The 26,960-nt window shown below is 39.3% G+C and overlaps 2 protein-coding genes across 4 annotated transcripts in view; one reads left to right on the top strand and one right to left on the bottom strand.

Annotated features, from left to right (window-relative positions):
- Window positions 1-26,960, bottom strand: part of LOC121112089 — a 41,653-nt gene that overhangs the window by 6,164 nt on the left and 8,529 nt on the right. The window contains exons 3-5 of one of the 2 annotated variants that reach the window (XM_040691150.2): window positions 15,134-15,254; window positions 5,805-9,937; window positions 4,457-4,539 (exon numbers count right to left, since the gene is read on the bottom strand). In XM_040691150.2, the coding sequence (XP_040547084.1) occupies window positions 6,864-7,775 (912 nt within the window). In that variant the 5' untranslated portion in view covers window positions 7,776-9,937; window positions 15,134-15,254 and the 3' untranslated portion in view covers window positions 4,457-4,539; window positions 5,805-6,863. Of the gene's footprint in view, window positions 1-59; window positions 4,540-5,804; window positions 9,938-15,133; window positions 15,255-26,960 lie in introns of those variants that run through there. The other variant, XM_046928396.1, reaches the window with a different exon arrangement.
- PPP1R42 (protein phosphatase 1 regulatory subunit 42) lies at window positions 7,072-25,588 on the top strand. 2 transcript variants are annotated; one of them, XM_418281.8, is made up of 9 exons: window positions 7,072-7,127; window positions 7,670-7,878; window positions 10,097-10,263; window positions 10,661-10,799; window positions 12,808-12,924; window positions 17,823-17,940; window positions 18,647-18,775; window positions 19,364-19,519; window positions 25,453-25,588. In XM_418281.8, the coding sequence occupies exons 2-9, from the start codon at window positions 7,750-7,752 to the stop codon at window positions 25,455-25,457; spliced, it is 960 nt and encodes a 319-aa protein (XP_418281.2). In that variant the 5' UTR covers window positions 7,072-7,127; window positions 7,670-7,749; the 3' UTR covers window positions 25,458-25,588. The 2 variants fall into 2 exon arrangements, with proteins under 2 accessions (XP_418281.2, XP_025003756.1); XM_025147988.3 differs by having other exon boundaries at window positions 19,361-19,519.

The following is a 26,960-nucleotide window of genomic DNA, read 5'->3' as shown; positions in this document are numbered from 1 at the left end:
CGTAGACCGGATAGGCGATCTATGCAACATAAGAAGTTGGGATCTCAGATTTTTATTTCTATGTTTAACATTTTAATGCCGTTCGTTTCTCTTTTAACAAGTTATTAAATGGAATGGCACTATTACTGGTTTAGTTTTATTGGTCCAGCCAGAAATGGTTTCTTCTCACTCTGATGGCAATATTTTGCTCCTAGCTTCACAGTTGAGTGAAGCTTTTACATTTCTAGGTAGTCAAATTACAAACAGTGAAACTGTGAAACTAACGTGAGGCTACTACAGTGTTACTTTTCTCCTGCTTGTCTCCTATTGCTTGTCATGGTCACTTGTTGCCTGCAAAGGAACCTCATGAAAAAAGAACAGTATCTCTGAAATAGGAATCAGCCTCATTTGGGGCCACAGATACTGAAATGCATCAATCATAATTGTTGCCTTATAACACGGTGCCGCCGCATGGCTGATGTAAGTTTGTTTTGGAGGCTTTCGTACTGCATTTCAATAATTCAAGATGTTTGGATTTCTTTTAAGTTTTTATCCTTAATCCTGAGTTTCCTGGGTTTTTTGGAATGTTTACTTTTGGGATAATTTATAACATGCTTTATACAATATGCCATTATGCTTTATACCTTAAGTAACTAATATTCCTTTTCAACCTTAACTATGCCTTGATGCGGGTTTTGTTTTTGTTTTGGTCTGGAAATTGTAATAGCTATTACTCATTTGGGGCTTTTCATTCAAACGGATTCCAGTGTGTTTGAAGCTAAGATGCAAGTTACACAATGGAAACATCAGTCAGCAAGGAAACACAGATACCCCGAAGCAGAAATTCATCAAGAGTTTTAAAGCAGCAGCAATCAGCAGTTCAGGAAAAATACTTCAAATTGGAGTTAGTCAGGATTAGATGGGAGGACAATCTTGTTTCTTCCAGCATGGAAGTGATGGTGGGAGGTGGAAGAAAAATGTTGTGGTATTTAAGTATTCAAAGCTGTTCGTTTTCCTGAAAATGGCAAGAGCAAGCATGATACAAAAGCAAATGGAATGGCTAACCTTAGTCTTCTTTTGTTTTTGAGCAACATGCGAGTTATTAAGTAGTCATTTGCCTCACATTCACATCAGGCTGGAAGAACTATTCCTTGATTCATAAAGTACTTGATATCGATACTGCAGTAGCATGCAGTTGCACACAAGGTACAACACCTCTGTTCAGTGTCAGCCTGTAGTGTGTTCTGGGAAACTCCCTCCAGTGTCTCTTCTGTTTTCACAAGGGACACTCATTTTTTTCGCCTTCAGTAGTAGTTGGCGTGCACCACATCAAACAGAGTCATAGAATGGCCTGGGTTGAAAGGGACCACAATGATCATTGAGTTCCAACCCCCCTGCTATGTGCAGGGTCACCAACCACCAGACCAGGCTGCCCAGAGCCACATCCAGCCTGGCCTTGAATGCCTCCAGGGATGGGGCATCCACAACCTCCTTGGGCAACCTGTTCCACTGTGTCACCACCCTCTGAGTGAAAAACTTCCTTCTAATTAAACTTCTTATTCAATAGACAAGGCATAGTCCTGCATCTCTATCACGTGTGTCTTGGTAGAACTTGGACTGTGTTTGGTTTTTGCAGTAAACCAGTTTAAGATAAAAAGATAAAAGCAAATACCAGACCAAATCCAAAACTAGCCAAAATTTTCATACCAGCAGTAGAGTTTGAGTTATCATTGTTTTAAGGGTGCAGGTGCTTGACAGGGAAAAATGACTGAAATACGGGGTGATAATATATGAGATTAATTGCTTGCATGTAGGATTTTTTTTGGGTGGTGCCAAGTCTTGGAGGACAGACATCAGAGAACCTCCGGTTAGCTGAAGAATTTTTCTAGAGTTAAAAAACAATTATCTGAAACCTTTAAGGAATTAATGAAGTAAATTGTTCCTCAGGGTATATTTTTTTAATGAGCCGTAGGAATAATATCTGTGAGGAAATATGTAACTCGCAAACATTCTGACCTTTAGATGAAACTTCTAACATAGGAAATATTTGCTGTGACGTTTGGTTTGTTTTTGATTATGAAAAATTGCTTCATAGAGGGCTTTCTGAAAGCGACAATGCTCTGGAAGCAGCACGGTCCACTGGATGGGTCACAGGACTCCATCTCAGGAGAATTGGGTTTTCTTCCTGGCTGGCCACAAACCAGGAGTGCATAAACTTGAGCCAAGCGTTTTTGCCAAAGCAAGTGCTGTTTTTTCTCTCCGAAATGGTGAGATTGATCATTAGCCTTTCAAAAATACAGATTGAAAAGGATATCTGAGCATCATCATTTTATAAACCAAAGGTCATCGCTGCATCTTCAGTTAGTCAGACATTAACTACCTCTACTAGCACTTCTCAGTAATAGTATTAGCAAAGATTGTTTATTCTTTTGTGTAGCTTATCTCTTATGTCATCTCAGATAGGAAGTGCTCTAGCCCTTTGAGAGGATTACAAACATATTGTTTTCGGAACTCTTAATTTCCAGCTGAAACATGCAGGCAGCTCCTATGTAATTTGTCCATCATTTCCTGTGTGAATTTAGCTGTTTGTTTTAGAGGCAGTTACCTTAGGGCTTGTGTAGAACTGCAGTGGCATTACTGTATTAAAAACGGAAATTAATTTATGTGCCTGCATCTAATGGCAAGCAATCTTTAGTAATTATAACCATCTGAACCTTTCTCTCCAGCTGAAGACAAGTTGCATCCACTTCCCCTATCACTTGAGGTTAGAATTAAGCTTGTGCTTTTTATCCATCCCTAAGGAAGACATTTCCAGTCTGAGTTCCACAAAGCTGGAGATAGAACTGGAGAAGCGTGGAGGTACAAAAATCACAGATATTCTTCCAGCTTCAGTAAGGTTTAGATATTCTGTATGGAGTTAGAAATTTGAAAATAGCTTCTCATTAAACAGATGATTTCTGTGGAATGTTTACCTTTCCTTTAAAAAAGATCTTACGACAACTGGGTAAAATTCTGAAGTGGCTGGTTTTACAAAGTGGGAGGTTTAACAAATCCTTGTGTGAAAGCCAGGGACAAGCAATGGGTAAATAATACTTAAAGCTATCTAAGAACAACGAATGGCCACGTGAATACTCACATTCACCCTCTATGCAGTGTTTGACAAAGTAATGCTGAGGCCGGTACACCTTCTGACTGCTGAGTATTAGCAGCATATTACTTTCACTTTCTGGTGCATGTATCAAACTTCACAACACTACATGGAAAGCTGTTGTCTTCTACAGCTCTGGCTGGTGATAAGCGGCAGCGCGATTCATGGCTATTCTCTCTATGGTGAGAACTGTAAAAGTATGTTCTGAATTTTTACTCTCACTCACCTTTGGAGACTGAATCAACATTGTAGTCTCTTCTGGAGGTAAAATGCAATGTTATTGAAGACCCATTATAAACACCATCAAGACATTTATAACGAGCATATAGTTTTCCAATAGCTTCACTTTTACTTTCAGGCTGTAATAGATTTTAATGCCGGGAAGTGCACAGAGGATATTTCACTTCTTGGTCTCTCTATATAGATACTGCATAGATGGATTCTTCTTGTGTCACGTGGGGAAAATATTTTTAAATCTCTGTGCTCAGTCTTACAGGCAAGGACTTCGTAGGTCAAGGTCAAAAAAGCCAATAATGATGGTAATAGTTTTGTAGTAATAATAGACCTTAAAGTTGTGTAATAATAATTATCCATATTGGTCTTGAGGCTTTCTCTGGTGTTGTACCTGTTTTAATTGCAGAAATCATTTTGGAAACTTCTGTACCAGCGAGCCTGTTACCTATTTCCTTTAGTCACTTCAGGGATTTCCTGTCACAGCTCTGCTTTTGCTTAGGCTCACACAGTTCTATTGATAGCAGCAGTCAGTATCGGCAAAAGTGTTAATCAAATCGCAAACAGAAGTTATATAGAAAAAGGAATAAAGCCAAGCACTGACAACTCTCTGGTGAAGATCAGGTAACCCTCGCTGGAAGGATGCTTAGCAGAATGCACTGCAGGGAAAGAACTCCAATGCAGTGCTGCTCAAACATGGCCAATGCAGGGAAGAAAAATGACCTTAGCTTTGAATGCACAATCTCTGCAAGAATGCATGCAAGAGATCCTGCTTAAATAAAATCAAGAATCCAGTTGTCATCAAGTAGTTGTCATGCAACAGAACGAGTCCAAGGACATGAAACACTGTACACAAGGTTATGGCTTTATCTAAGTAATTATTCCAGGTAGGTGTCTCAACTGAACCACTTCCAGAACAGAAATATCAACGAGTTATAGCAGAATACACCCATTTCAGAACTGGACATGAAGACAAAACTTTATTACTGAGAAAACTATGTGTTTACCAGAATTATTATTTGTGAGCAGCAGAAAATAATGATGCCTTACCAGTAGCATTTTACTCCCTGATGACTGTAACTAAGTAGTTGGTCATACCTGGAGGTCTTTCCCCACATCTGTAATGCCCCCTGCACTGCTCCTGCTGTCCCTCTGGCAGCCAGATCATGGGTTGATGAGGGCTGTGTATACAGGCAGACACAACAAGGACGTGTAAGTACCATTATCATAAGAAACTAGGCTGAAAAAATGTCAGACTGAACAGATGATAGCTTTATTTTTCAAAGAAAGACATTTCAGTACAGCTCTCTACAAATCTATTGAAATTAAAGCCTACGTTTTTGTGAACCTTATATTTGCTACCCCTGAAAATAAAAAATGCAAAATGTATGTTTAAATTCAGTGGAAAAAAATGAATTATTTCAGATATTTTATGCATTAAAACAGCTATACTGAGGCAGCTGTGTTGACCGCATTTCACGTAGCTCTAACTACAAAGGAGGAAGGTAAGGTGCTCGGGAGAAGGTTTACCTGTTAGTGAATAAAAGTTTGAAACCCGACAATGAAAGAGTTTATCAGAAGTAGTTAGGCTTGAATGTAATGTTTTACAGTTAGAAGTGTTAAATATTTTTTAAGATTATTTGTCTGAATCGTTGTATGACATACCCCTACGTGTAATTCATGTACACAGAAATAGCACTGTGCAGAATGCACACTAGTGTTTATGCAAAGGAGGCTCTTAAGGTGTTTTATGTCCTTAGAAATAAATGTCCGTTCAATGTTCCAATCTAGAGTTGTAAGAAATATAGCCACCAGTGTTTTTGTACAGGTATTTCCAAGAGCAGATTTGAAGACAAGGACTATTTGTACTCAGCCAAATTACTGCCACACTGGAGAGTACACAGATGATTGTTTAATGCTCTGTGCCACTAGATGAGAATCCTATTTCAAATCTTAATGAATAAATACTTTCTCTGAAACTTCTCCTAGCTTTTTTTCTGCCTTTAAATCAAATTACCAACAGACAGCCCTGGACACCTGCAGAATCTACAGTCGTGAGGGAGAATAGACTAAGTCCAAAATTAACTTTCGTAATATTAAAATACTTTTTTTGGACAGAAACTTTTCTCAGAACAAGCAGCTCGAGGGCATACGTGGTTTGGATTCCATTGCTGAAAGAAGAACATCTTATGATCTGTATCCTCAGAAAGATATAGGAAATCCCAGGTTGGAAGTAGGGGATTCTTTATACCTTATATGCATTTCTAACAAAGGTCAAAGCATAACGCGATTGCTCTTTACAACGTTGTCATTCTTCTTGTCAGAGAAATAAAAATCCTAATCTTGGTTTCATTGGAAGCAGTGTGTTTTGTCACTGACTTCAACTGATGCACTTCTGTGTTCCAATGCAGCAAGCACATAGCAAACATATGTTTTATTGACTTACACTGAGTTACTCAGATGTGATGTTACTCAAATGTCCAGATGTGGAGTCCTCAGTACAGAAGAGATGTGGAGCTGATGGAGCATGTCCAGAGGAGGGCCACAAAAATGATCCAAGGGATGGATCACCTTTCCTATGAGGACAGGCTGAGAGAGCTGGGACTCTTCAGCCTGGAGAAGACTGTGAGGTGACCTGATAGCAGCCTTTCAGTATCTAACAGGGGGCTACAGGAAAGAAGGGGACAAACTCTTCAGAAGGACCTGTGGCAATAGAACAAGGCGAAATGGCTTCAAGCTTAGGGGGGGTAGATTTAGGTTAGATATAAGGAAAAAGTCTTTTGCAGTTAGGGTGGTGAGGCACTGGATCAGGTTACCCAGTGATATGGTTGATGCCCCATCCCTGGAGACTTAAAAGGTGAGGGTGGATCAGGCCCTGGGCAACATGATCTGGCCGTGATGTCCCTGTTCATTGCAAGGGAGTTGGACTAGATGGCCTTCAGAGGCCTTCAGAGGCCATCCAGACCATTTCTACCCTAAGGATTCTATGATTCTACTCACGTGCCTAATTCCCAGAATCACAGACTGGTCGACATTGGAAGGCATCTCTGGAGGTCACTGGCTCAAGCAGAGCGTCCAGGACCACATCCAGGCAGCTTCTAGATATTTCCATAGAGGAGACTTCACAGCTGCCCCTGTGCCAGTGCTCCATCACCTGCACAGCACAGAAGAGCTTTGCCCCACCTGTCCTGGGGCTGCTCCTCCCCACTCCAGGACTTAGACTTCATGAGGCTGCTGCTGAGGTCACTGTGGATAGCAGCGCAGCCCCCTTCCCATCAGCAATTAACTCATTCATCTAAAAGGGTATCAAAAAGATGGATAAAACGTACAAGCTGTAGCTTTGCTGTCGCCAGGACTTGGCACTGCAGGCACACCACAAGACAGGGGGCACACGAGGTGTGAAGCCTGCACCTACACTCCAGGGCACACCACGTTACCACAATACCAACGAGACGCTGAGTTCTTCGCAGCGGTGCTATTCACCACCCGTTTGTTTTAACAAGCTTCAAAGCTTTTCCTGCGAGGGCCTCCGGTTGCGACGGGCTCTTCTGGAGGCTCTGAGGTGCGCCGCACGTCTTGCCGCGCTGAGGGGAGGCGGGAGGCACCTCTGGCACGCAGCCGCGGCCCTATTCCCGCCTCCGCTCTCCTCCCGGCGCTGGTTGGGCGCAGCGGGATCGATCCCCTCCCTCACGCTGTTGGCGTTTGGTTGCCGTGGCAACCGCCGGCGGTGGCGGCTGGAGCGCTGCCTCATTCCCCTCCGGGCCGGGAGGTGAGGGGGGAGCGAGGCCGGGATTCCTCTTGGGAGCGGACCCTGTCCCTTTCTGCCTGCCCCGGCCCCGCTGTGCTGCGGGCGGAGCCGCACAAGCAGCCGTCCCACGGGTCGCGGCGGTCCCTGTGCCGTGTGGGGCTCGGTGTCACACGGCGGCTGAGGGAGCCGGGGCCGAGCGGTCCCACACCCGCCGCTGCCGGCAGCCCGGCTCGTCCCGCCGCCGTACTGCTTGCTCTGGGAGGGCTTGTCGCGTAAAACAATCAAGAAAGAAGTACAGCTCTCAGTGAAAAGAAATAGCGTCCTTCTTGCTTTCTGTCTTCTCCTACTTTTATTAAAAAAAAAATAAAGATAAAAGCTGAAACATCCTTGCTTAGCAAGCAAGGGAGTTCCTTCTGACCTTACGGCTTTCATCGTCACTTTCCCCCAGCTCCCCACAAAGCAGCACTGCTCAGGTGCCTCGGTTCCCATGGAGAAGCACCACACCTGGAATACGCACATCAGCTGTGTTTGAGCAGCCCGACACTTTGCTCTTTGTTTTGTAGGCACGAACGTCCAGCCTGTCTGTCCCAGAGCTGCTGTGCGGCAGTCCGAGGGGAAGCGTGGCTCGGCCTGCTGCGCAGCCATGGTGCGGCTGACCACGGACCTCATCGCCAGGTGCCTCGGCCACAGGAACCGCAGGGAGGAGGACCTGGGACAGCACCTGCGAAAAATAACTCATCTGAATTTGTCAGATAAAAATCTAGATGCAATCGTAAGATTCATTCCTCTTCCTTCCTTTCAACTGGGCCGTTAGACGATCTGCTGTTACTGTTCCGACGAGTTGTTTACAGCTGTGGAGACCAGCATGCAAAGCAAAGGTTCTATTCTGTAGCAGCTACGTTACTCCTTAACACTTACATCTGAAGCTAAGCCTTAAAAATCCATCTGTTAGGAAACATGCTTCAGCATTCACTGCTTAATGTGCTGCTCTCTTGTGGAAAATTGCTTTTACCTGCTGGTTTTAAAATGCATTTGAACTATCTAAAGTGATCTTTTTGTAGAAAACAGCAAAGCAAGGGCCTCCAGCAGTCTGCCGTGTCCCTCACTATCAAACTGATGCAATTTTCCTTCTGTACTAAAAGTCTTGTTCAACTGTCCTAGCCAGGTGAAACTGTAGAAATGTATATATACATCAGTGTGGCAGACAAGAAAGGCGTTGTCAGTACCTTAACTAATTTTTGCCATTAAAGAAAATCCATGTAATTATACAGGAAAGAGTGGTGAATTGAAGTGTAATAGTGAAATATCTTTTTCAATATTTCAGCATTTTCAGTATTGCAGTGTTACACAAATCTGCAGCTTACAAAACAAAAATAAAACAAACCACAACCTGCTGCTTTTATTGTTTCCTACAGTTGCTATAGTGCAAAGTACCTTTTAGGAAGTCACCAGAATAGAAATGATAGCTTCACTTACTTCTTTAGCTGTTTACATGAAAGTAATATTTAAAATTAATCATTTAGACCTGATGCTTCCTTATAGACCCCAGCCAGGTCACTGCCATGGAATCAGTAGGTGCAGGACTCTGATGGCAGTGCTGTAATGCTGACATCCAGCAATATTAGTTTTGGAGACTTTAAGTCCAAGCCAGAAAAAAAAAAGATTTTCAGCAAAAGTCTGGGTTTTGATTTAAAGAATTCTATGTATCGATGGTTACCCTTGTAAAAAATTATGAAGTGTGAAACAGAGGGAGAGATAAGGAAATTAGATCAGATTTTTTCTTTCTTTTTTAAGGAAGTTGTAATGATATTACATAAAATTAAGTGCAATGTTCATTTCATTCCTTCTAATGCCATATTTTTTTCCATTCTTGGGAATTTCATGAAGGGTTGTTAACTTGCAGCAAAATATTTTCAGTCTATCTGTGGTTTAGTCCTTAAATTTCAGAGGAAGTCTGAGAAAGGAAAGGGGAGTTCAGGAACAGGATGTGAGCCAAGTGAGGTTAACAGATTTGGACTGCTGTAGTGGCTTTTTCAAATTAGACAGGTTAAAATCTACATATATTTTTTTTAATTGCTCCCTGGAGCTTATTCATTTAAAAAATAATCCATGACCTTTCCATTTTCAAAAACGAAACCCGCACACTTAACCCGCTCCCTCCCCCCTTTGAGCTCAATGGTATGAAATTCATACCGGTTTCGTAAGTCCCGAGTTAATTTGAATCCCCTGAAGATACTGAGCACATTTGAAATGGCTGAACCCTGAATGACTGAACTGTTGTGTGTAATGGATTTCTGTTTTAAAAACAAAAGCGAGATTTCAGCTGAGAAGTCTTAAGTACCCTGTACCATACGAATAGACCCGTGAAAGCAAATGGGTTTTTTTATTCATCTCACTCCTTGGAATGGCCACAGTGAGTTGTGAATTCGATCAGTCCATTTCCTTGGGATTGGTTCATCAGATGCCATAGAGAAGTTTTGGGGAAACTCATAAAAAATGTGCTACCATTTAGTTTTTTGAGAGGAATAGAAAGAAACTTGATGTTTGAGTGGAACCGTAGCATCAGAAATATATTAAAACACACTGATGTGCAAGTATTTGTAGAAATCACTCTTCCTTTGCCAAGAACTGTTTTGTATTACATCTCTGAGATTTAACGGAGACAACTCACTAACCATTGTGCTATTCTGAAATCTGTCTGAGGAAGGCAGGGAAGGGATTAAAGTCGCAGATCTACCTACTGCTGATGGCTGTAATCCTCAACTTCTAGAAAGCTTCTATTTCTGTCCTGAATCTATGTTGGAGATTGTTACTGACTCCATTTTTTTTTCCTAGGAAAAAAATACTGTTAAAAGTGTTCAATAAAAACAAAAAATGTGTAAATAATACAAAAATAAATTATACATTTAAATGTAAAATCAATCAACAGCTTCCAGAAACAGGCAGTGAATAAAAGTAATGAGGCATCAATTTGCTGTTGTTTCTTACAGGGTGACATCTCGCTGTGCAGAAACCTTAGAGTTTTGTATTTATATGATAACCAAATCAGTCAAATCCAGAACTTGGGCTTTGCTTCACATTTAACACACCTTTACCTGCAGAACAACTGCATTTCATGCATAGAAAACCTCTCATCACTGAAAAAACTCGAAAAACTGTAAGTTGAAAATAATGAATTTGTTTTACTGGTAAAAGAATAATCGTTACACTAAGAAATGAGAAAATGATGTTGCCATTAAGGTCCCTTCAATAGTTAAGTTTTGCTTTTCAAATGAAAACAATTGCTTATGATTTTTCTGTGAAGCGTTCTACGATGAGTAAAGTAATGACTCCTTAACATGTATTCCTTTTTTTTTTTTCATTAAAACATCAATTTCCTAAGAAAGGCTTGAATCCATTAGCTGTGTGTCCGACTGGCACACTACCTTACTTTTTCTATTATAATTTCCAACCATTGCACAATAATATATATATATATATTTAAGTATTTTGATGACTTGTGTTCACTTTCACTTTCAAAGGCTGTTAAACCAACTTTGTATTTTATTCTTCAGGTACCTGGGAGGCAACTCTATCGCTGTAGTAGAGGGTTTGGATCAATTACAAGAAATAAGGGAGCTACACATTGAAAGTCAGCACCTCCCTCTTGGCGAAAAGCTTCTCTTTGATCCAGGATCCCTTAGGTCCTTGGCAGTAAGTACACGGAGATTTTCAATGGGCTGTTAATCAATAGGTCAGTATTTTTAGTGTGAACGATAAGAAGGACTCGATCATTGTGGCGTTTTTTTCTGAGAACTGGTGGCAGAATGACAAATTCTACCAAGGGATTCCCATCCTTACTGTGGTGTAAGCAAGGAGCAAACAATTAGTTTGTTGATATTTCCCTGATTTGATTCTCACATTAATTTATTTACTGCCTCTTGTACTTCTTTAGATAATGCAATGGCAAACAGAAGGGGCAAACGGCTCTTTGGTGGGAATACTGAGAGGCAATCTGAAGCATTCTGTTCCAGTCGTGTCACTCTTCTATGCTGTGGTATATAAAAATTTCAGGAAGTCAGCTTTTGAAATGCCTGTTTGAGATATTAGTTGTTCAGTCAACATCAAATTTATGGGTGAAATAGGTTTGTTTTTGTTTTTGTTTTTTTAAGTAAACTTCAACTACTGGTGTTTGTAGTTTTGTACTGCAGTAAAATTCACTGCTGTATCTCCTGATGCAGTCAGGGCTTTATGATCTGTTTCGTGAAGATGAACAAAGAACATTCACTGAAAAGTGAATTCTTTTCATGTGTGTATCATAAACATTTCACCTAGCTCTAACCTAGCTGGTTTGAGATGTCATAATCCAAGACGTGTATTACTATTTTTCTTTAAAATAAATGGGCCATTACTCTGGCAGCACTTTTATTTTTTCCCTCTGTATTGCAGAGATGATGAAAGTAGAGAAGGATTATACAGCTTCAATTTTCCCAGCATGATAGCTCATATATTTCAGTGTTTTGCAGCACCCTGCAAAGACTCACTAGCAAATTGTTCTTCCTAGCTATTATTTAAGTTTTCTGGAGGTTGGTTTGGTTTGGTTTTCTTTCCAGAAAGACTCTTCATCTTTGATCACATAACACCTTTTTGGAAGCTACCTGTAAAAAACATTCTATTTTTACTCTTCAAACAGTGAGTATTTTGTCCCTTTTTACAAGATGTCTTCTTGTCTCATCTTCTCCCATTTTTGGCTCTTAATGATGTCAGACAAAAGAGCCAAAACATGGGGCCGTGTAGCTCTCGGTGTACTATGAGCGCATGTTTTGCTGATGACAGTATCCTGTATCGTTTGTCTGAGGAGCTTGTTACATCCTGTGTATCAGGATAATACTGGCAATTGCTGTCTGTAACACAGGTCTTGTTCTTAGCTCAGATTTGAAAAGGGGGCTAAGTTTCATGATATATGGTGCTGAAACAAATAGACATTTTCTAACCAAAGGTAAGTACCATATCTGGTATAACTCTAAACTCACTGCATTAGGTACTCATTTCCATCTTCTAGACATACAAGCTTCTCCTTGCTTTTACATGATACTACATTAAGTGTTTCCTGAGATAAATACCTGAACTACATTAACTTCTTATCTAGAATGTAAAGATCTCTGCAACTATGACCTGTTAGAAAAGGCAAAGTGCATCATGTGACTCACTACTGTTCCAAAGGGGCAAACCAGAGAGATACGTGCACAGAGAAGCTGGCAGGATTAAGCCAAAAAGAGAAACCAGATAGTTGAGCTGTTAAATGGGAGCGTGGGTATCAGATGTGGATTTCAGCTCTGTGTGGTTCAGATGTAACCTTAGAGAAGTCAGTTAATTTCTTTGTCTGTTATCTACTTCTAAGGTAGAGAAGGAAACACTTGCAGAACTCTGTAAAGCATTTGAAAACAAAAAAATCTGCATTGCTTGGAAAAAAAAATATATCTGTATTTGCTAAGAATTCCTGAAATAATTGAGAAATAATCTTACTTTGGATTAACTTCAAAGCCAGAATAAACAGCACTTCAGAACAAAGCCAACAGAAAACGATGTGTGAGGTGTGAAGCGTTTGCATTTACATGTTTGTGCTTCACACACGTGTTCTTTAAGACACCTTTTGTCAAGGATTTACAACGACGCTTAGCGTGAAAAAAAATCATTTTCTTTTTCTACCTTTTTCCTCCAGAAATCTCTGTCTGTGTTGAATATTAGCAATAACAACATTGATGAATTAGAAGAACTGGCAGTTCTGGAAAATCTTTCTCATCTTAGAGCAGCTGACAATCAACTTCAGCATATGAAGGTATTAAAATCAATATGTTTTCTATTTAGTAAGGATGATTTTTAAAAAGTTACGTTCATCTTTATCACAAAATAAATAAGTAAAGAAGTAAAAAACACTTCTACAATTTCTGAACCTCTGACTTTCCAAGCCTGCTTTTCTTATTCAGAAATCTGGCTGAGGTTAAAAATGGAGAGCCATTCATCTAGGATGTCCAAATGTCCTTTAATCCTATGCAAAGACACAGCTGTGCATGTGTCCATCAACCTGATAAATAAAACATGCACAGAAGTTATAAATATAACATGTATAAAATGTAGAGAAAGCATGTATGTGTTGGCCATCTGAGTGACTATTAGTAGTTTAATTTGCAAAGAGTACATGGCCAGTGCTTTGTAATTAACTTGCAACTTTTTACCATATTGTAGTCCTTAACTCTCAGTTTAAAGGTAAATAAAAGCAAATTCTTGGATATCAAATTATGTAACTGTTCTTCTAGCCTTTCTAATATCAAAATGGCTTTCTGACTGCCGTTGGTGTAGCATAAGAAGTATTTGTCATGGAAGAATACGCTGAATCTCTTTTGTAAGTTTCTGTTAAGGAAAGATAAGTCTTCATAAGCAAGGGCTCTAAGTCCCACAGTAGCAACTAAAACAAGTGAAATAAAAGTATTTCTGTTCTTCCTTTTGCGGTAGTGGATATGGTTTAAGCAGAATGTTCTGGACTTAAAATTTCCAATTTCCCAAAAAGGAACAGGAACATTGTTCAAAAAATGATTTGAGTTTCATGCTCAATAATACTGAGTAGTAGATGTATGATGAACAGTATGCCAACACTATCACTGGATGGTACAGGCATGAAAAGAACAAACCTGTTAAACACTGTTTTCATTTCATATATCCTTGAGGCATTCGTGTTTTGCTTTCTTTTGACTTTATTGAGTTAATAAATGCTAAAATGAATTGGCTTCAGTTATAACCCAATTCACCAAGAAAATACCTTGATTAAATTAAACTGTCATTACTGCTTTGCATATACATTCTGTTTTCTTAGAAAATCAGATACATTCTATTTTCTTACAAAAAGTTAACTATTATAAGTTAGTAATTACTAAAACAAATCTGGCTACTAACTCTTAGAATACATAATGCTTTTTATGTTTAATTTGGCAGTTCTGTTTATTAATGAGGAGATTCCAGTATGTTGTGTGCACAGTCTAGCAAATACCTGGGTCAATGTACTTTATTTGGACTCTCTATTTAAAATATATTTTAATATTAAAAATGTTGAATAATGCATATAATGCATTCTTTTTTTTAGCTAGAGTATAATTAATGGCTTGTATTTCAAGCTGTGCTCTTGGCTGGTGATTGTAATTGAATTCACATAGAAGTACAATTCATATAGGCTTAGGCTAGATAATTAAAACCATATTGGATGTGTTGGCTGAATCAAAATAACATTGAGGTTTTTAAAATAGGTATGTCTTTCTAAAAGGATTCTTCTCCAAAAGGATCCATTTCAAAAGAAAGATTCGTGTGTGATTTTTTTAATTGTTTCTTTCCTCCTTGTAAGTACAAAATCCTTCAGTTGTGACGATCTTAAAGGAGATCATCTTAGCCTACCAGCCGGCTGTTACTAAGAATGAGGATGCTGGTTTAGAAGTGGTACTTTCAGTGTCTCAGAGGAAAAAAAAACAGTGTCTTCTGAAACAGAATGAATGGATGAAAACAATACATTATTCAGTAACTATGTGTATATTTTTTAGTTAATTATTAGAATTCATTATTTTATCATTGGGCAGACAAGAACTAATATTTGTCCCAGTAAATTAGACATACAGATTTCCATGTGATGTAATCACAGGTGTTGAAAAAATATGTGGTTAGTATTTGAATTACCTGCTGCTCCTGCTATCATTTAAACTCAGATCAAGCTCTGGTAATTTTTGATGGTGGTTGTCCTGCGTGTTGTATAAGCAACATCCAAGTTTTGAAGGTACAGAGCAGGTAGACTATTTCTATTTGTATTCTTTCAGACCTGTACAATTAGTTACTGTATTAAATGTGTCAAACAAGCGGGGTAACACAGCTGGATATCCAGCTCTAAATCCCATCTTCCCATTCCTACCACCCCATCGCTGCCAGCAAGAACATCCCCAGGAATTTTTTGCATTGATCACAGACTGTGGTGGTGCCTCAGTGAGTGAGGAGCAATGGAGAGTCAGTACCCAGCTCTGCTTCAGCCAGTGGGAAGAGAAGTTGTGGAGGAGCCATCCAGATCTCAGCAGGTCTGCTCAACAGCTGTACGCTGTGTAGCAGAGGTAGATGACAGCAGGAATGAAGTGGGATCTGTGAAAAAAGGGAAATGTGAAAACGTAACAAATGCATGAAAGACGACCTTCTCACGTAAACATTGCTTACTTTTTATAATTAGTACAATCACTTTATGTTTAGACATTTATCTCAGCTCTTATCACATTTTGATATAAACCTGTATTCCCTCGACGTTCAATGATGCCATGCCGACTTCAGCATAGTAGGAAATTAGGACTAGTGAATTCATGCACATAACATTCTGGCTAATTCAGGGAATTGTTAGCATAATTAACAGACATAAGGCATATGGCCTTGCTTCACTTGACTGAATTTTATGTAACGTGGTCAGAACAGTAGACAGAACAGAAAGTAAGTAATTCTTCCCAGCCCACGGAAAATAATTTACTGAGCCTACCACACGTAAAATGCATGTTTTGCAAGTTATCTACAGTATCACTGATTTTAATAGAATTGGCTTTTCTTTGCTTTCTATTGCTTGTTACTATTTCATTCTATTGAGCTCCTTCAGTTAGGCTCACAAGGTCTTCGAGGTTGCTGTATGTTTTGGTAAGAATACTAAAGAGAATTTTTTTCAAAGCAATTTCTAATTTTAAAAGTTCTGATTACACAAAGGCAGAGTGTATGTATGTATATACGTGTATAAACAATAGACTTCAGGTTTGGGAAGATTATGACTGAAGTGTTCGGCTAGATAGCAAAAGTACAGCTAGAAACACGTATGTAAGTCAGTATTTTCCCAGTCTTTAATTTATTCAACCTCTGCCCAGTATTGATTATGACAAGAGGATATCACAAAAGATGAATTCATTCACTTCAGAATTGAGTCAGGAACGAGAGAAAAATTATAGATTTTCTCCAACTGATTATGACAGGTAGTCAAAACGGTGACAAATGGCTGTCTGTAGATGCAGTTAGGGTGGCTGTACTCGACATCTCCGATAAAAACTGGAGCAAACTGGTCAAATACCAATTCTTAAATGGCCATCTTTAATTGGTAGGAACGTTACTGCCAGCACTACAGCTGCCTACTAAGGCACTTGCCCTTCCCCCGCTCCCCCCATAGATGGAATATAATTTGCTCGTCAGTATTTCGTAGCAGACCTCAAAGTGATAGCATGACATGATCATTTATCAAACGGAGACTGCCCAGAAGAGTGTCTGGTCCCTTTAGTACAGCTTATTGAAAGGCAGGGAAGTGAAAGCACTTTATTAGAGACAGGAAGGCAATGAACAACTAGAGCGTATCGAAAGGGTAATCATATTTCAGCACAGGATTAGTGCGCTCTTAGATAAACACACACTGGAGTAAGCATGTTCTGGGTCATTTATCAAGTAAGTAACAGCTAACAAAAACCTACAGGACTCATAGTATGCATTCATCAAAGTTAAACTGTATACATTTTATTTCAGTAGTAGACAATGTTGTGTTCCAAAACTATTACCTGAAAAAAGTCTCTCTAGTGAAATCCAGAACGCATTATGAATTTCAATAACGGTGTTTGAATGCCCAGGTAAGAATAAATAAATAAACTTGCTAAATCCCATTTCTTTTTTAATAAACTTAACCTAAATCCAGAATTCCCAGAGTGATCTAAATTTGAAGGAGGTAAGAGATCTCTACTTGCTGGCTATTCCACTGTTGGCATCACAGTACAAAATTCTGTGGACTTCACAGCTTAGAATCTATCAAACCACAATCAGTGTGGGTTTTTTCCAAATTAATACAACTGTACAACATAAAAAAAAATCTCTCGCATTCATATACATCGTTTTAAATCCTTGCTTAAGCTTTACAGACATACAAGGAAGCATATCAATAATGACGGTTAAGTGGAATTCTGAAAATAAGGGACTTCAGAGAGTATCTGAGTAGGAAGGGCCAGTCTGCTAAGCTTTGCATCTTTTTACCTTGAATTTATTGTGTTTAAAAGAGAGAAGCTGTTTGTTGCTGGGTCATACTGCCCTTGGGTAGCCAGACAGAAACCCAGATGGAGAAAGGTGTATTTCAAAAGTTTCACTATTTGGGCCAATACTTTAACCAACCACCCACGGTTTTGAAGGGTGGGGATTACTTTCCCCTCTTTAAAATCCAATTTACGTTATGTATAAACAGAGAGGGAATCTGCTGTGTTTTACAGTCCTTGTAGCTATTTTTAGGGTCTTTGTGACATAGCTATTCACAAATTGTTCAAGATCTCCTCAGACTCTATGACACCCTGAGGGCTCTGTGAAAGCGTGGGGGTGCACAGTTCACTTGATGCATATACATTTTTATCTGGTCATTCTTCTGCTGTAGGAGTTCATAGGTGGGGTTGTAGTGGGAACTGTAGTGGTAATTTTCCATAGCTGGCATCACTGTATCCTTAAGTTTTTCAACTGCTTCACCATTCCTGCTGTGCAGCTGTGATATATTGATGGAATGCTGTACACTACTTTCTTTGAGAGTGCACGTTCTCCAAGTACATGAATGTGAATTCTGTGCACGGGATTAGGGGCTGACTGAACAAATCTCATTGCTATTGTGTTCTACAGTGGGAAAGGGAAAATAACCACAGTATTCTGTTCTTGTGTTAATTGTAGGATTTGGAGGTTGTGTTAAACAAATGGACAAAGCTATGCAGCATGGATCTTACAGGAAACCCCATCTGCCACAAACCAAAGTACAGGGACAGGATTGTTGTACAGTCACAAACTTTAGGTAAAAAATAAAAGCAACAGCCAACCAAAGAACCTGCTCGTTACCCCTGCTGTTTTAGAAAGTAGCTGCCACAATAACCATTCTTGAATGGCACTGTGTATATAAAGCCTGTTATTGTCATATATAGTTCTGTCCAATAACGTAACTTTACGTACGAGCAGCATAGCTAAAACTGCTCCTCTAATAACTGCACAGCTTGTTACCTAGCTTTTGCTGCCAGTAATAGTAACCATTAGTTTTAGTGATAGATGATTAGCGAGATTGTTATAAAACAGTAAGACTTCTTTGTGTTCACATACCAGGTGTGAAACTGGATTTAAAAGCTAAGTTAAGCCTGTTCCTCTGTCAGCCTGTGGGGGCTGCTTAGGTGGTTTGGTGACAGTAGTTCCTACCACACCAGTTTGAATTTCTGGTGTCATTTATCCTTAATCATGAAATCAGAATTTTAACTGAATATAAGTATACGTATTTCTCTTGAAAATTATAAAAAAGATTGGTGCTTTCTTTTTTAGTTAAGACATGACAACTCACTCCTGCATCTAATTAAAATATGAATATCAACCTGGAATGTATCACTGGATTTTGTAGTTTAATTTTTTACCAAAAGACTAAAAAAGAGAAAAGAAGGAAAAAAAAAAAAAAAAAAGATTTGAAGAGGCCAAATATTCTTCTGGTATCATAGAAAATGCTCTCTTTTCTTTGGCAGAATACCTTGATGGGAAAGAAATTAAAGACATGGAAAGAGTGTTCCTAATGAATTGGAAAGCCTCCAGAGCTGTCAGGAAAAAAAGCAAAGGAAGAATGACAAATGAGCATGCAGACTATCTACATTTTTGTAAGCAAACTAATCACTTGCTTCATGACTGCACTGTAATAGCAGCTAAGAGTACATATATTAGAAATGAGACTTTCAGTGGTAGTAAGGCAAAAACACAGGAGGTGAAATTGAACTTTTCCAACATCAAATTTAACTTTAGAGCCAGCTCATAGGCCTTTCTGATTTCCCCACCACAGCCTCCCAGAATCATGGGAAGGAGTAGCTGGTATGTTTTGAATGTTTGTAAATACCCATGATTGCTTTATATATATATATATATACGTATATATATATATATATAAGTGTTGGGTGTTTTACAATAAATACGTCTGAAATACATCAAACTTGTATACTTACTTTATCTGTTTATACCACCAGCCCTGTGGAGGGCCTTTACAAAATACACAAGTAGCAGAAGGAAAAGTCTGAAACAGAAAAAAAAACGGTCTTGACAGAAAAAGCCTTAGAAGAAAAGGCACTGAGTTCTGGAAGGGAGAAAACGAATTCATTTTGAAATGCAAAACTCATGATTAACTATATTAAATATTAAAATAGATACGATTTGACTTGGAATATTGAATTAATTTTTTTCTTTGGTTTCAGCAGCTGGCTTTGAAACACCTCGTCCTATTCTTCCTTCCAACTACAGTCCATCTCTGACAGAGAAAACAAATATTTTAATTCTGCCTGAGATGCACAAAGACAGGAGAAATCCTCTGCCAGGAACTGTGGGAAAAAAAAATAAACCAGAGGAAAACTCAGGTATGTACCTCAGACATCGACCTCTTAGTTCTTTTGGGGACTGCTTTTACAGTTCTTGCTGACCCGGTGGAAAACAAATACATGAAGGAGAATCGCATCTCAAATCAGTTTCGGTTTCTTAAATGCTGTTGTGTTTGTTGTCTTTATTTTGTTGTGAGACAGGATAATAGAGTCCGGTTTCTGGTTACAAATGAGCAGACTGGGTAACAGTAAGAACTGTACTCGGGTGTTACTGGTTTGTCATGAGAATTTGATCATCATCTTAAACAAAGGTAAAATAATACGGATGTTAATTCTTGGAAAGGCAGTTACTGTCAGCAACACTGGTGAACACTGATACTTTGCATGCAGTATTATAGAAGGAGAAACTTTTCATTACTATGGCTTACTTCTAATGGATATGTTCAGTGTATTACATACATGACTACTGTTTTCCTGTAGCATCGGCTGAAGACCACTGAGATAATCAAGAAAGGAAATCGGACGTCTGTGCCTTACAGACATTCAGACCTGAGATGAGCTTAAACAGTTTAGAGCTCAGTGTATGTATTCCCTATTCACAAAGGCATCCTTGCCAGCTCTAACTGTGGGAATAAAATCTAATAGGGATTTGCAATTTGGGACCTCAGTTTTTCCAGTGTTACCTGTTAAAAGTGTATCTGTTTAGTTCAGCATTTGGAACCTAACACCGCTCCTTTCAGTCTTTTAATATTTCTTGTAACTTAACTCTTCTGTTATTTATCAGCTGTAGTGGACAATAACAACAACAAAAACATTGTTTAAGCAATCCTATTTGTAAAACAAACAAATGTAACTGACATAGCCATACTTCTGTAACTAAAGCACTAAATGTAGCATTTTAGTTTACATTCAAATCAGAATTTATTTTGAAGTTTGGATTGAGCAACATTTACCACTATTTTATTCTTGACAATTTATCACTTCCCATTCCTTTGGTTTTGTTCCTACCAACTATTTGTTCTGATTAAAAATACCTACCTCTCCCTTAAAAACGGAAGACGAATTACAAAGCAATTTTGAAGCAGTACTTTGCTCTTCATATGGCAAGGGATATATTCTGTCCTAAGAAGAAACTTAATCCACAAACGTACCCATTCTTGATATTTTTTTCCTGATGCAGAAGGCACATAGCAATGGAGAAGTTCAAAAACAAGAACTGCAGGCATTCATTTGTGAAATAAGGTTAACACTCAGTGTTCTGTCAGCCTGCGTTTCGTCTTTATTAGTATTTTGTCTTTTGAGCCAGGCTGAATAAAACTAAGCTTTCATTTACCATGCCCTTTAGTACTGACAGAGAACGGCGTGTGCGTGTACAGTACCTCCAATTTACTTTCTTCAGCGAAAGAACTTCTGCTATCTCCCTTTAAACAAAACATTCTGATTCTACTCTATTATGTTAAAAAGCTGTTCAGCTGATGAGCTTCTTAGCTTGCAAAAGGTCTGCCACTATTAGGAAGCTGGAGTACAATCCCAGCCCTTTTGAAATTCCATTTTCTATGCAATCTGTCTTTATTTAATTTGCAAATGTAAACTAATACAATTTGAGTGATTGCACAGATACAATATATGTATACGTATATATATTATATACGTATTATATGTGTTAATATAATATATACATGTATAATGTACATACGTATATATACACACATTTTTAATTCGATTCACATACAGATTACAGTGAACAACAGTAAGGCAGCAGGCATTTGATATTTCAAACAAGCTTTGAAAGTAGGAATCTTCTCCTGGACACCGGAGGCTGCCATAATCACAATTCCATGTGTAACTGCTCATCTTAAGACGTATTCTAATATGTCCTAACAACGTATTCTTGTTACTGGCGGAATGTCATTGAAACCAAAGAGTCCTGAGAATTAGTAAATGGTTTGTGAATTCTCTGAAATGTTTAGGAAGACGAAAAACAAGTCAAAATGCAAGAATATTCTTTCTTGGAGTGCAGGCAGACATGGGGTAATCACAAATCAGAGTATTCCCTAGTCAGATTCAGTAATCGGTGACACGCACAAGTGTGCCCAAGTGTGAAGCAAAGGAAATTTTGTCAAACTGAACAATTACTTCCATTGTTTAATTGAAATTCTGTATCAGACCAAAGAAATCAGTGAATTTTAATCCTACCCTCTGTGTTAGCCAAATAAATTATTCCAACAGATGTTTCCTCTTTCTTTATACAAGCTAGGTGATTTTTGACCCTTGGCAACTGAAAAACAGGCATTAAATACCTTTTTAACCTACATCTAAGATCCACTGAGGATTACACATAGCTTGAACAATGAAGAAAGCCACTTATTACTCAATTACTGAAATGTGTCATTAATCTTTCTTTTTTGATAATACAAAAACAATAGCAACTTCCTATTGGATTTTAAGAGTTAGTTTTGAAGACTTAGAGATACTGGCAGGAATTAATTAAAAGAAAACAAATAACTGTTTTAAAGATACTCAATACCTTCCAATGGGAAACGCTGTTATTAATTTTCCCTGAATAGGGAAGTTGTTGAAATTTAGATGTTGTAAACTTAAACTGTAACCAGCAGTTTCTGCCCACATTTCCTTACTCATTAAGGTAAATATTGTTATAGGTTTGCAGTTCAGAATTCGGTGGGAAAGTCACCTTTTGTCTCTCCAGTGTATGTTCTGTGTTTGAAAATATGGCAACGGATTTAAATGCTACAGTTGACTTATAATTCCTGCTTTGGATTGTGTCAGCTAACCATAAGCCATCTCCTAGCCACCATGTTAGTCCTGTGTAGTTAAAGGAACATGCAGTCATCAATATCAGTTGTGTACCCAAAATATAACTCAGAATCACGCGCTTATGTCGTGTTAGAGAATATAGTTCTCTTATTTGGGGGAGGGAGAGAAGCATTACCTCCACACAACCTTAAATATCATTCTTAGTGAACATCGATTTCAGCATGCTTCTGCACCTTAAAAAACAGGGAATACTCTCAGCCTTGTCTTCAGAAAGAAAGGGGAGCTATGGAATTAAGGTACAAATAAGTGAAGTTTTAGCTGTGCACCCTCCAGCTGCATTTAGCCACTGAATTGCCTGCAAGTACTTCAACCCTATTCAGCATTAGGTGCATTAAGTACTTGGCGATACCAGCTGGAGCACTTGGGCAGAGCTGAGATCATGGTTTCCAATGGGCCCAGAGTGCCTTTTGCAGCAGCTACATCCCTTCTCACTGCCTTTCCTTGGTGGGGGCGTGAAAGGAAAAATGTAAACATCTTCTCAGCGAGGTCTATAAAGTACCAATTGGCAATGAATTACGAAGGCTGAAGAGGAGAAATGCAAGAAATTTTCTTGCCATTGATAGGATGTGAAAGCCATGATGTGGGATATGAGAGGAGTTGGTGGAATGCTAGATAAGTTAAGCTGTAAGGATGAAGAGATGAAATTCTGCAATAGCATTGCTGAAGCAGAGCTGTTGGGCTGGACACCGTGTGTGAGCAGTTTCTGGTCACCGTGGTCCCTGTAAGATTACAATTGGCAATTCAGACAACTGAGTGGTTGCTTGTCTTTTTTCTGGAGGAGATTCAGTACCTGCAAAGATGAGCGGGAGTACATTCAGAGGACCATAATTAAAGCCATGGCACTGCGTACCTTCATGGTATTTTCTTTATACATGTTTACAGTTTTGCTACATGTGGTGCTGAATGATTCCTCGTGTGATAATTCATAATCTCTTTAGAAGGCAGCAGAAAACTCTATCAATACAAATGTACGATTATACACAAATGCCATTATCTTCTGTCTAGACTAAATTTCAGTAGTAGTTATTCCAGAAAAGTAGTTTTCATATGCACCAAATTTGCGATATCTAACACTGCCACATCATTCAGCATCACAGACAGTGATAGAAGGCATCCCCTTTTGGCCATGAATTCTGCCATTTACCCGGAGGTTGCTGATTTGGAAATACCCTTTCTTTCCTCCCCATTTCAGTTCTCTGTGCTGCTGTCTGTGCCCAAAACTGGGAAAGAGAAATGATCTTTAGATACAGTATGGAACACTTCATGCAGTAATAGAACACATGCTGAGAGACACACTGTACCCTCGAAAAGAAGAAATCCTTTCTCAGATAGCTGAATGAGGGTGCATATCTCCTGATGAGCTTTGTCAGCCAGAACACACATCCCTCCACGTCTGGATGAGCACATTCCTTACAGGCACGACCTCACTGGGAGCTGTATGCTGATGGGCAATGGGGCAGGGGCACATCTGCCTGCATTAGTCTGCCTCCTCTTCCAGGAGATGTGTGTTATCTCCCTGACCTTAGAAGACCAAAAGGCACGTGCAACTTGGCACACAACGAGGGGTCAGGAAATTAGTAGGGCACATCTGGGTCTGGAGGCTGTTGTGTGCAGACCTGCTGTATGCTCACACCAACACTGAAACCCAGACTGCTTGAAACCTTCCACGTAACGTACACAAGTATTTTACTAATAACATTTTTAACAGAGATACATACAGAGGGCTGTTCAGTGATTTTAAAGTGGAATAAAGTACCACAGGGTAGGAAAAAAAGTAAAAATTAAACTTTACATATCTATTTCTCAGGTGTTACGGTATCTGCATTATAAAAGTTATTAGATAAATGAAACAGGTTTACACTACGTGGTATTCTTCCTATCCTTAGGTCTCTGTTGTCAGTCCTTGAACAGTCTGTTGTGATAAACATTCAAAGCTTTGTAAGATCTTTTTAGTCTGCTGCCTCAGCACTGCACATTTTTATTGTGTAATGTACAAGACTGTAGAAGTCACTTCTATGCACAAAGCATCCACCCAATTAACAATGTAAATAACTGGTGCTGTGCTTTAATAACTTCTGTAAAACTGCGGTATAACTCTGGAAGCTCTGCAGCTGAAGCCAGTTTCAATACACTCATTTACTGCAGTGATATAAACACATTACAGAGACCGTAGACCTGGGAGGTCTGAGGCCGGGCCTTTCCATAAAGACCCTGATGCTTCCAGAGCAACCCACGGTGGTTTTGGAGGTGGTTGTTCTGTTATCAGTACGAACAGGGAAACAAAGTAAAGCAGAACTGCTTGAATACCTCCTCCTGGTGCTCCTCTGACCTTCGTCAGACTATACGTAGGGATACTCACACTTTGTCATCACTGTCTACGTTTTTATTTCGTCAGTCACCTGACTTGAAGGATTGTAAAAGTTCAGTGCTATAAAAAGACGTATTTGAATCTCTCTCGATCTCGAGTAACGCTGTAACCAGAGACTGCACAAATAATGACATCTTTCTGTTCCCTTAATTCTGAGCAGAATTAATTGCTGCATCGAAACCAAGAAAAGTCAGAGCCAGCTGTGAAATGACCCACATAGCAAACTAATAATTTAATTCAGAAAGAGATTTGGAACAATAAGATCTTCCTTTCTTAGAGAGTTAATATATTAGAGTGTCATATTAATCACTGATAACATGCCTAGTAAAGTTGGATGTAATCGGTTACACGTCATTTGTCGTAAAATATTTTGGAGTAAATGACTTAGTCTTATCTGATTTCATTTAGATGAGAAATTGCTTTGACTATTGGTAAGGTTTTATTTCTCGTGGAACTTGAAAATCAACAGTATTTGATACAAACTCGATGGCTGACGCCATTTCTGAGCGTATATGGAAAAAGCTGGTCAGCTCTGTGTTAAGGGCCCCTTCATATCCCAGATCATCAGATTAGGTTGATATCCTCACAGCAGGGCAGGACCAAGCACACTGCGTTCCTTTTTCACCTGCAGCTCTGGTAACACTGATCATAACCTTTGTAGACACGCGGTGTGGTCCTGAGACACGTTGAGGAAGAAGGAAGCAAGAGTGGCTTTGGTGCGCTTCTGGCGTAACGGTCTGATCTCTCTTCTCTGATCTCTCTGATGCAGGTTGAGGAGGAACCTGAAGTAACGGCAGAGCCGAGCTGAATTCTACAAGGCAGAAGCTACAGGATGCACAGTTGGCCATTATTGGATTTTTTTTCCTTCTCAAAACTGAAAAGAAAGTTATTGACATCTACTTGAATATGTTACCTGTGTCTTTATAATCTAAAAAGCAGATAAGTGTGTTGAACTTAACACTGCCTTGCGAGAGCATCCCAAAATGTAAGGTGACTGCCGATTTATTTAGAAGCGACGTTCTGTACTGTAAGCATGTGAAAATATCAGCACTTATTTAGTGGGCTAAACTAGTTGCCTTCTTCCGAACCTTCCTCGGGAAATGAGGTGCCTTTAAGCAGTGTCTTAGGCTGCTCCCACGTACGATACTCTTAACAATGACACAGAGGCGTGCTAATAGTCCCATAGTGCAAGAAGAGAGCCGCCAGCACGTGGTGTGTGAGGAGAGTCGTAGTCCTAAAAAGTTATTTCCACAATTAGGATTTGTCCAGTTTCTGGTAACCGAAGTGGAATAGTTAGAAGAAAGCTCAACAAGATTGATGGTTTCTGTACTGATGAATTTTTGGATTGGGAATACTGCACATTAATTTGACTTCAGCTTCTGCTTTATGTAGCCGGGACTTGAGTTTGGCTGCTTTGCACTGGTTTGAGTAATCAGACGGAGTGCTCAAGTCTTCAGATACAGGAAAACTCCAAACGTACAGATAAGGAAAGTATGGACTGTGAATTGCCCCTGGCATGAAACCTTTCCTAATGGAGTTTCTCTGTCTGAATGTCAGTACGACGTCCCGTGCTTGAGACCCTCCCTGAAATAAGGGAGGAATCTTCCCTGAATTAGAAAATCAGGATCTGTCTTTTTACATTCAGCGTTTTGTGTATTTTGTTGTCATTGTGTTGTCTTTAGATAAATGCAAGTGAAACAAATTTAACTCTCGTATGCGTTCTCCCTGAGTTAGAAGATACAAAGAAACAGATTTCCAAAACGAATGTACTAATTGAGTGGTATCCCAACCTGGAGCTGCCACTTGCTTCCATTAAAGCCTTTGAGTAGTTCAGCGTCAGAACAACGACAACAACAACAACAGAAAGCAATGAAACAATGAAAAAAGTTCTGACGTGTGACTGCTGCTTTTAGTCCATTACTGAAATCAGTACTGACCCAGTGCGGAACTTCTGGGTTTTGCTGCCATCATCTGTGATATTCAGCTCCAGGAAGACAGAACTGTAAACGCTGCTTCTCGTTAAGACAATTCCCAAAGACAAATGTTAATATTTTGGTGAGCGTTGAACGCTGACAGCTGCTGGATTCAATGCATGGCATTGGAAAGCTGCCCTCTGGCCTTCGTAGCGCGGTGTTATCTGGGGATGCCTTTCCACCCTTGCACATCTCCACTTAAAAACATTGAATGCATCTTTAGTACATCTCAGTGTGGGTTTTGCTGTGAGTCATCCGGCGTGTGACAGTTTTCATAGGTTCTGAGTATTTTCAACTCTCACTT

The sequence above is a fragment of the Gallus gallus genome, chromosome 2 (assembly GCF_016699485.2).
Source record: "Gallus gallus isolate bGalGal1 chromosome 2, bGalGal1.mat.broiler.GRCg7b, whole genome shotgun sequence".
Lineage (NCBI taxonomy): Eukaryota > Metazoa > Chordata > Aves > Galliformes > Phasianidae > Gallus > Gallus gallus.
Note: the sequence above shows the minus strand (reverse complement) of the source record. Positions and strands in the feature narration are given on the sequence as shown.

What these genes read in the sequence shown, in the direction of transcription:
- PPP1R42 (XM_025147988.3), top strand. Translation starts at nt 7,750, where the DNA reads ATGGTGCGGCTGACCACGGACCTCATCGCCAGGTGCCTCGGCCACAGG. An exon ending in CTGAAAAAACTCGAAAAACT is followed by an intron (nt 10,264 to 10,660) that starts GTAAGTTGAAAA and finishes TTTATTCTTCAG; the next exon opens with GTACCTGGGAGGCAACTCTA. An exon ending in TGTACAGTCACAAACTTTAG is followed by an intron (nt 17,941 to 18,646) that starts GTAAAAAATAAA and finishes TTTCTTTGGCAG; the next exon opens with AATACCTTGATGGGAAAGAA.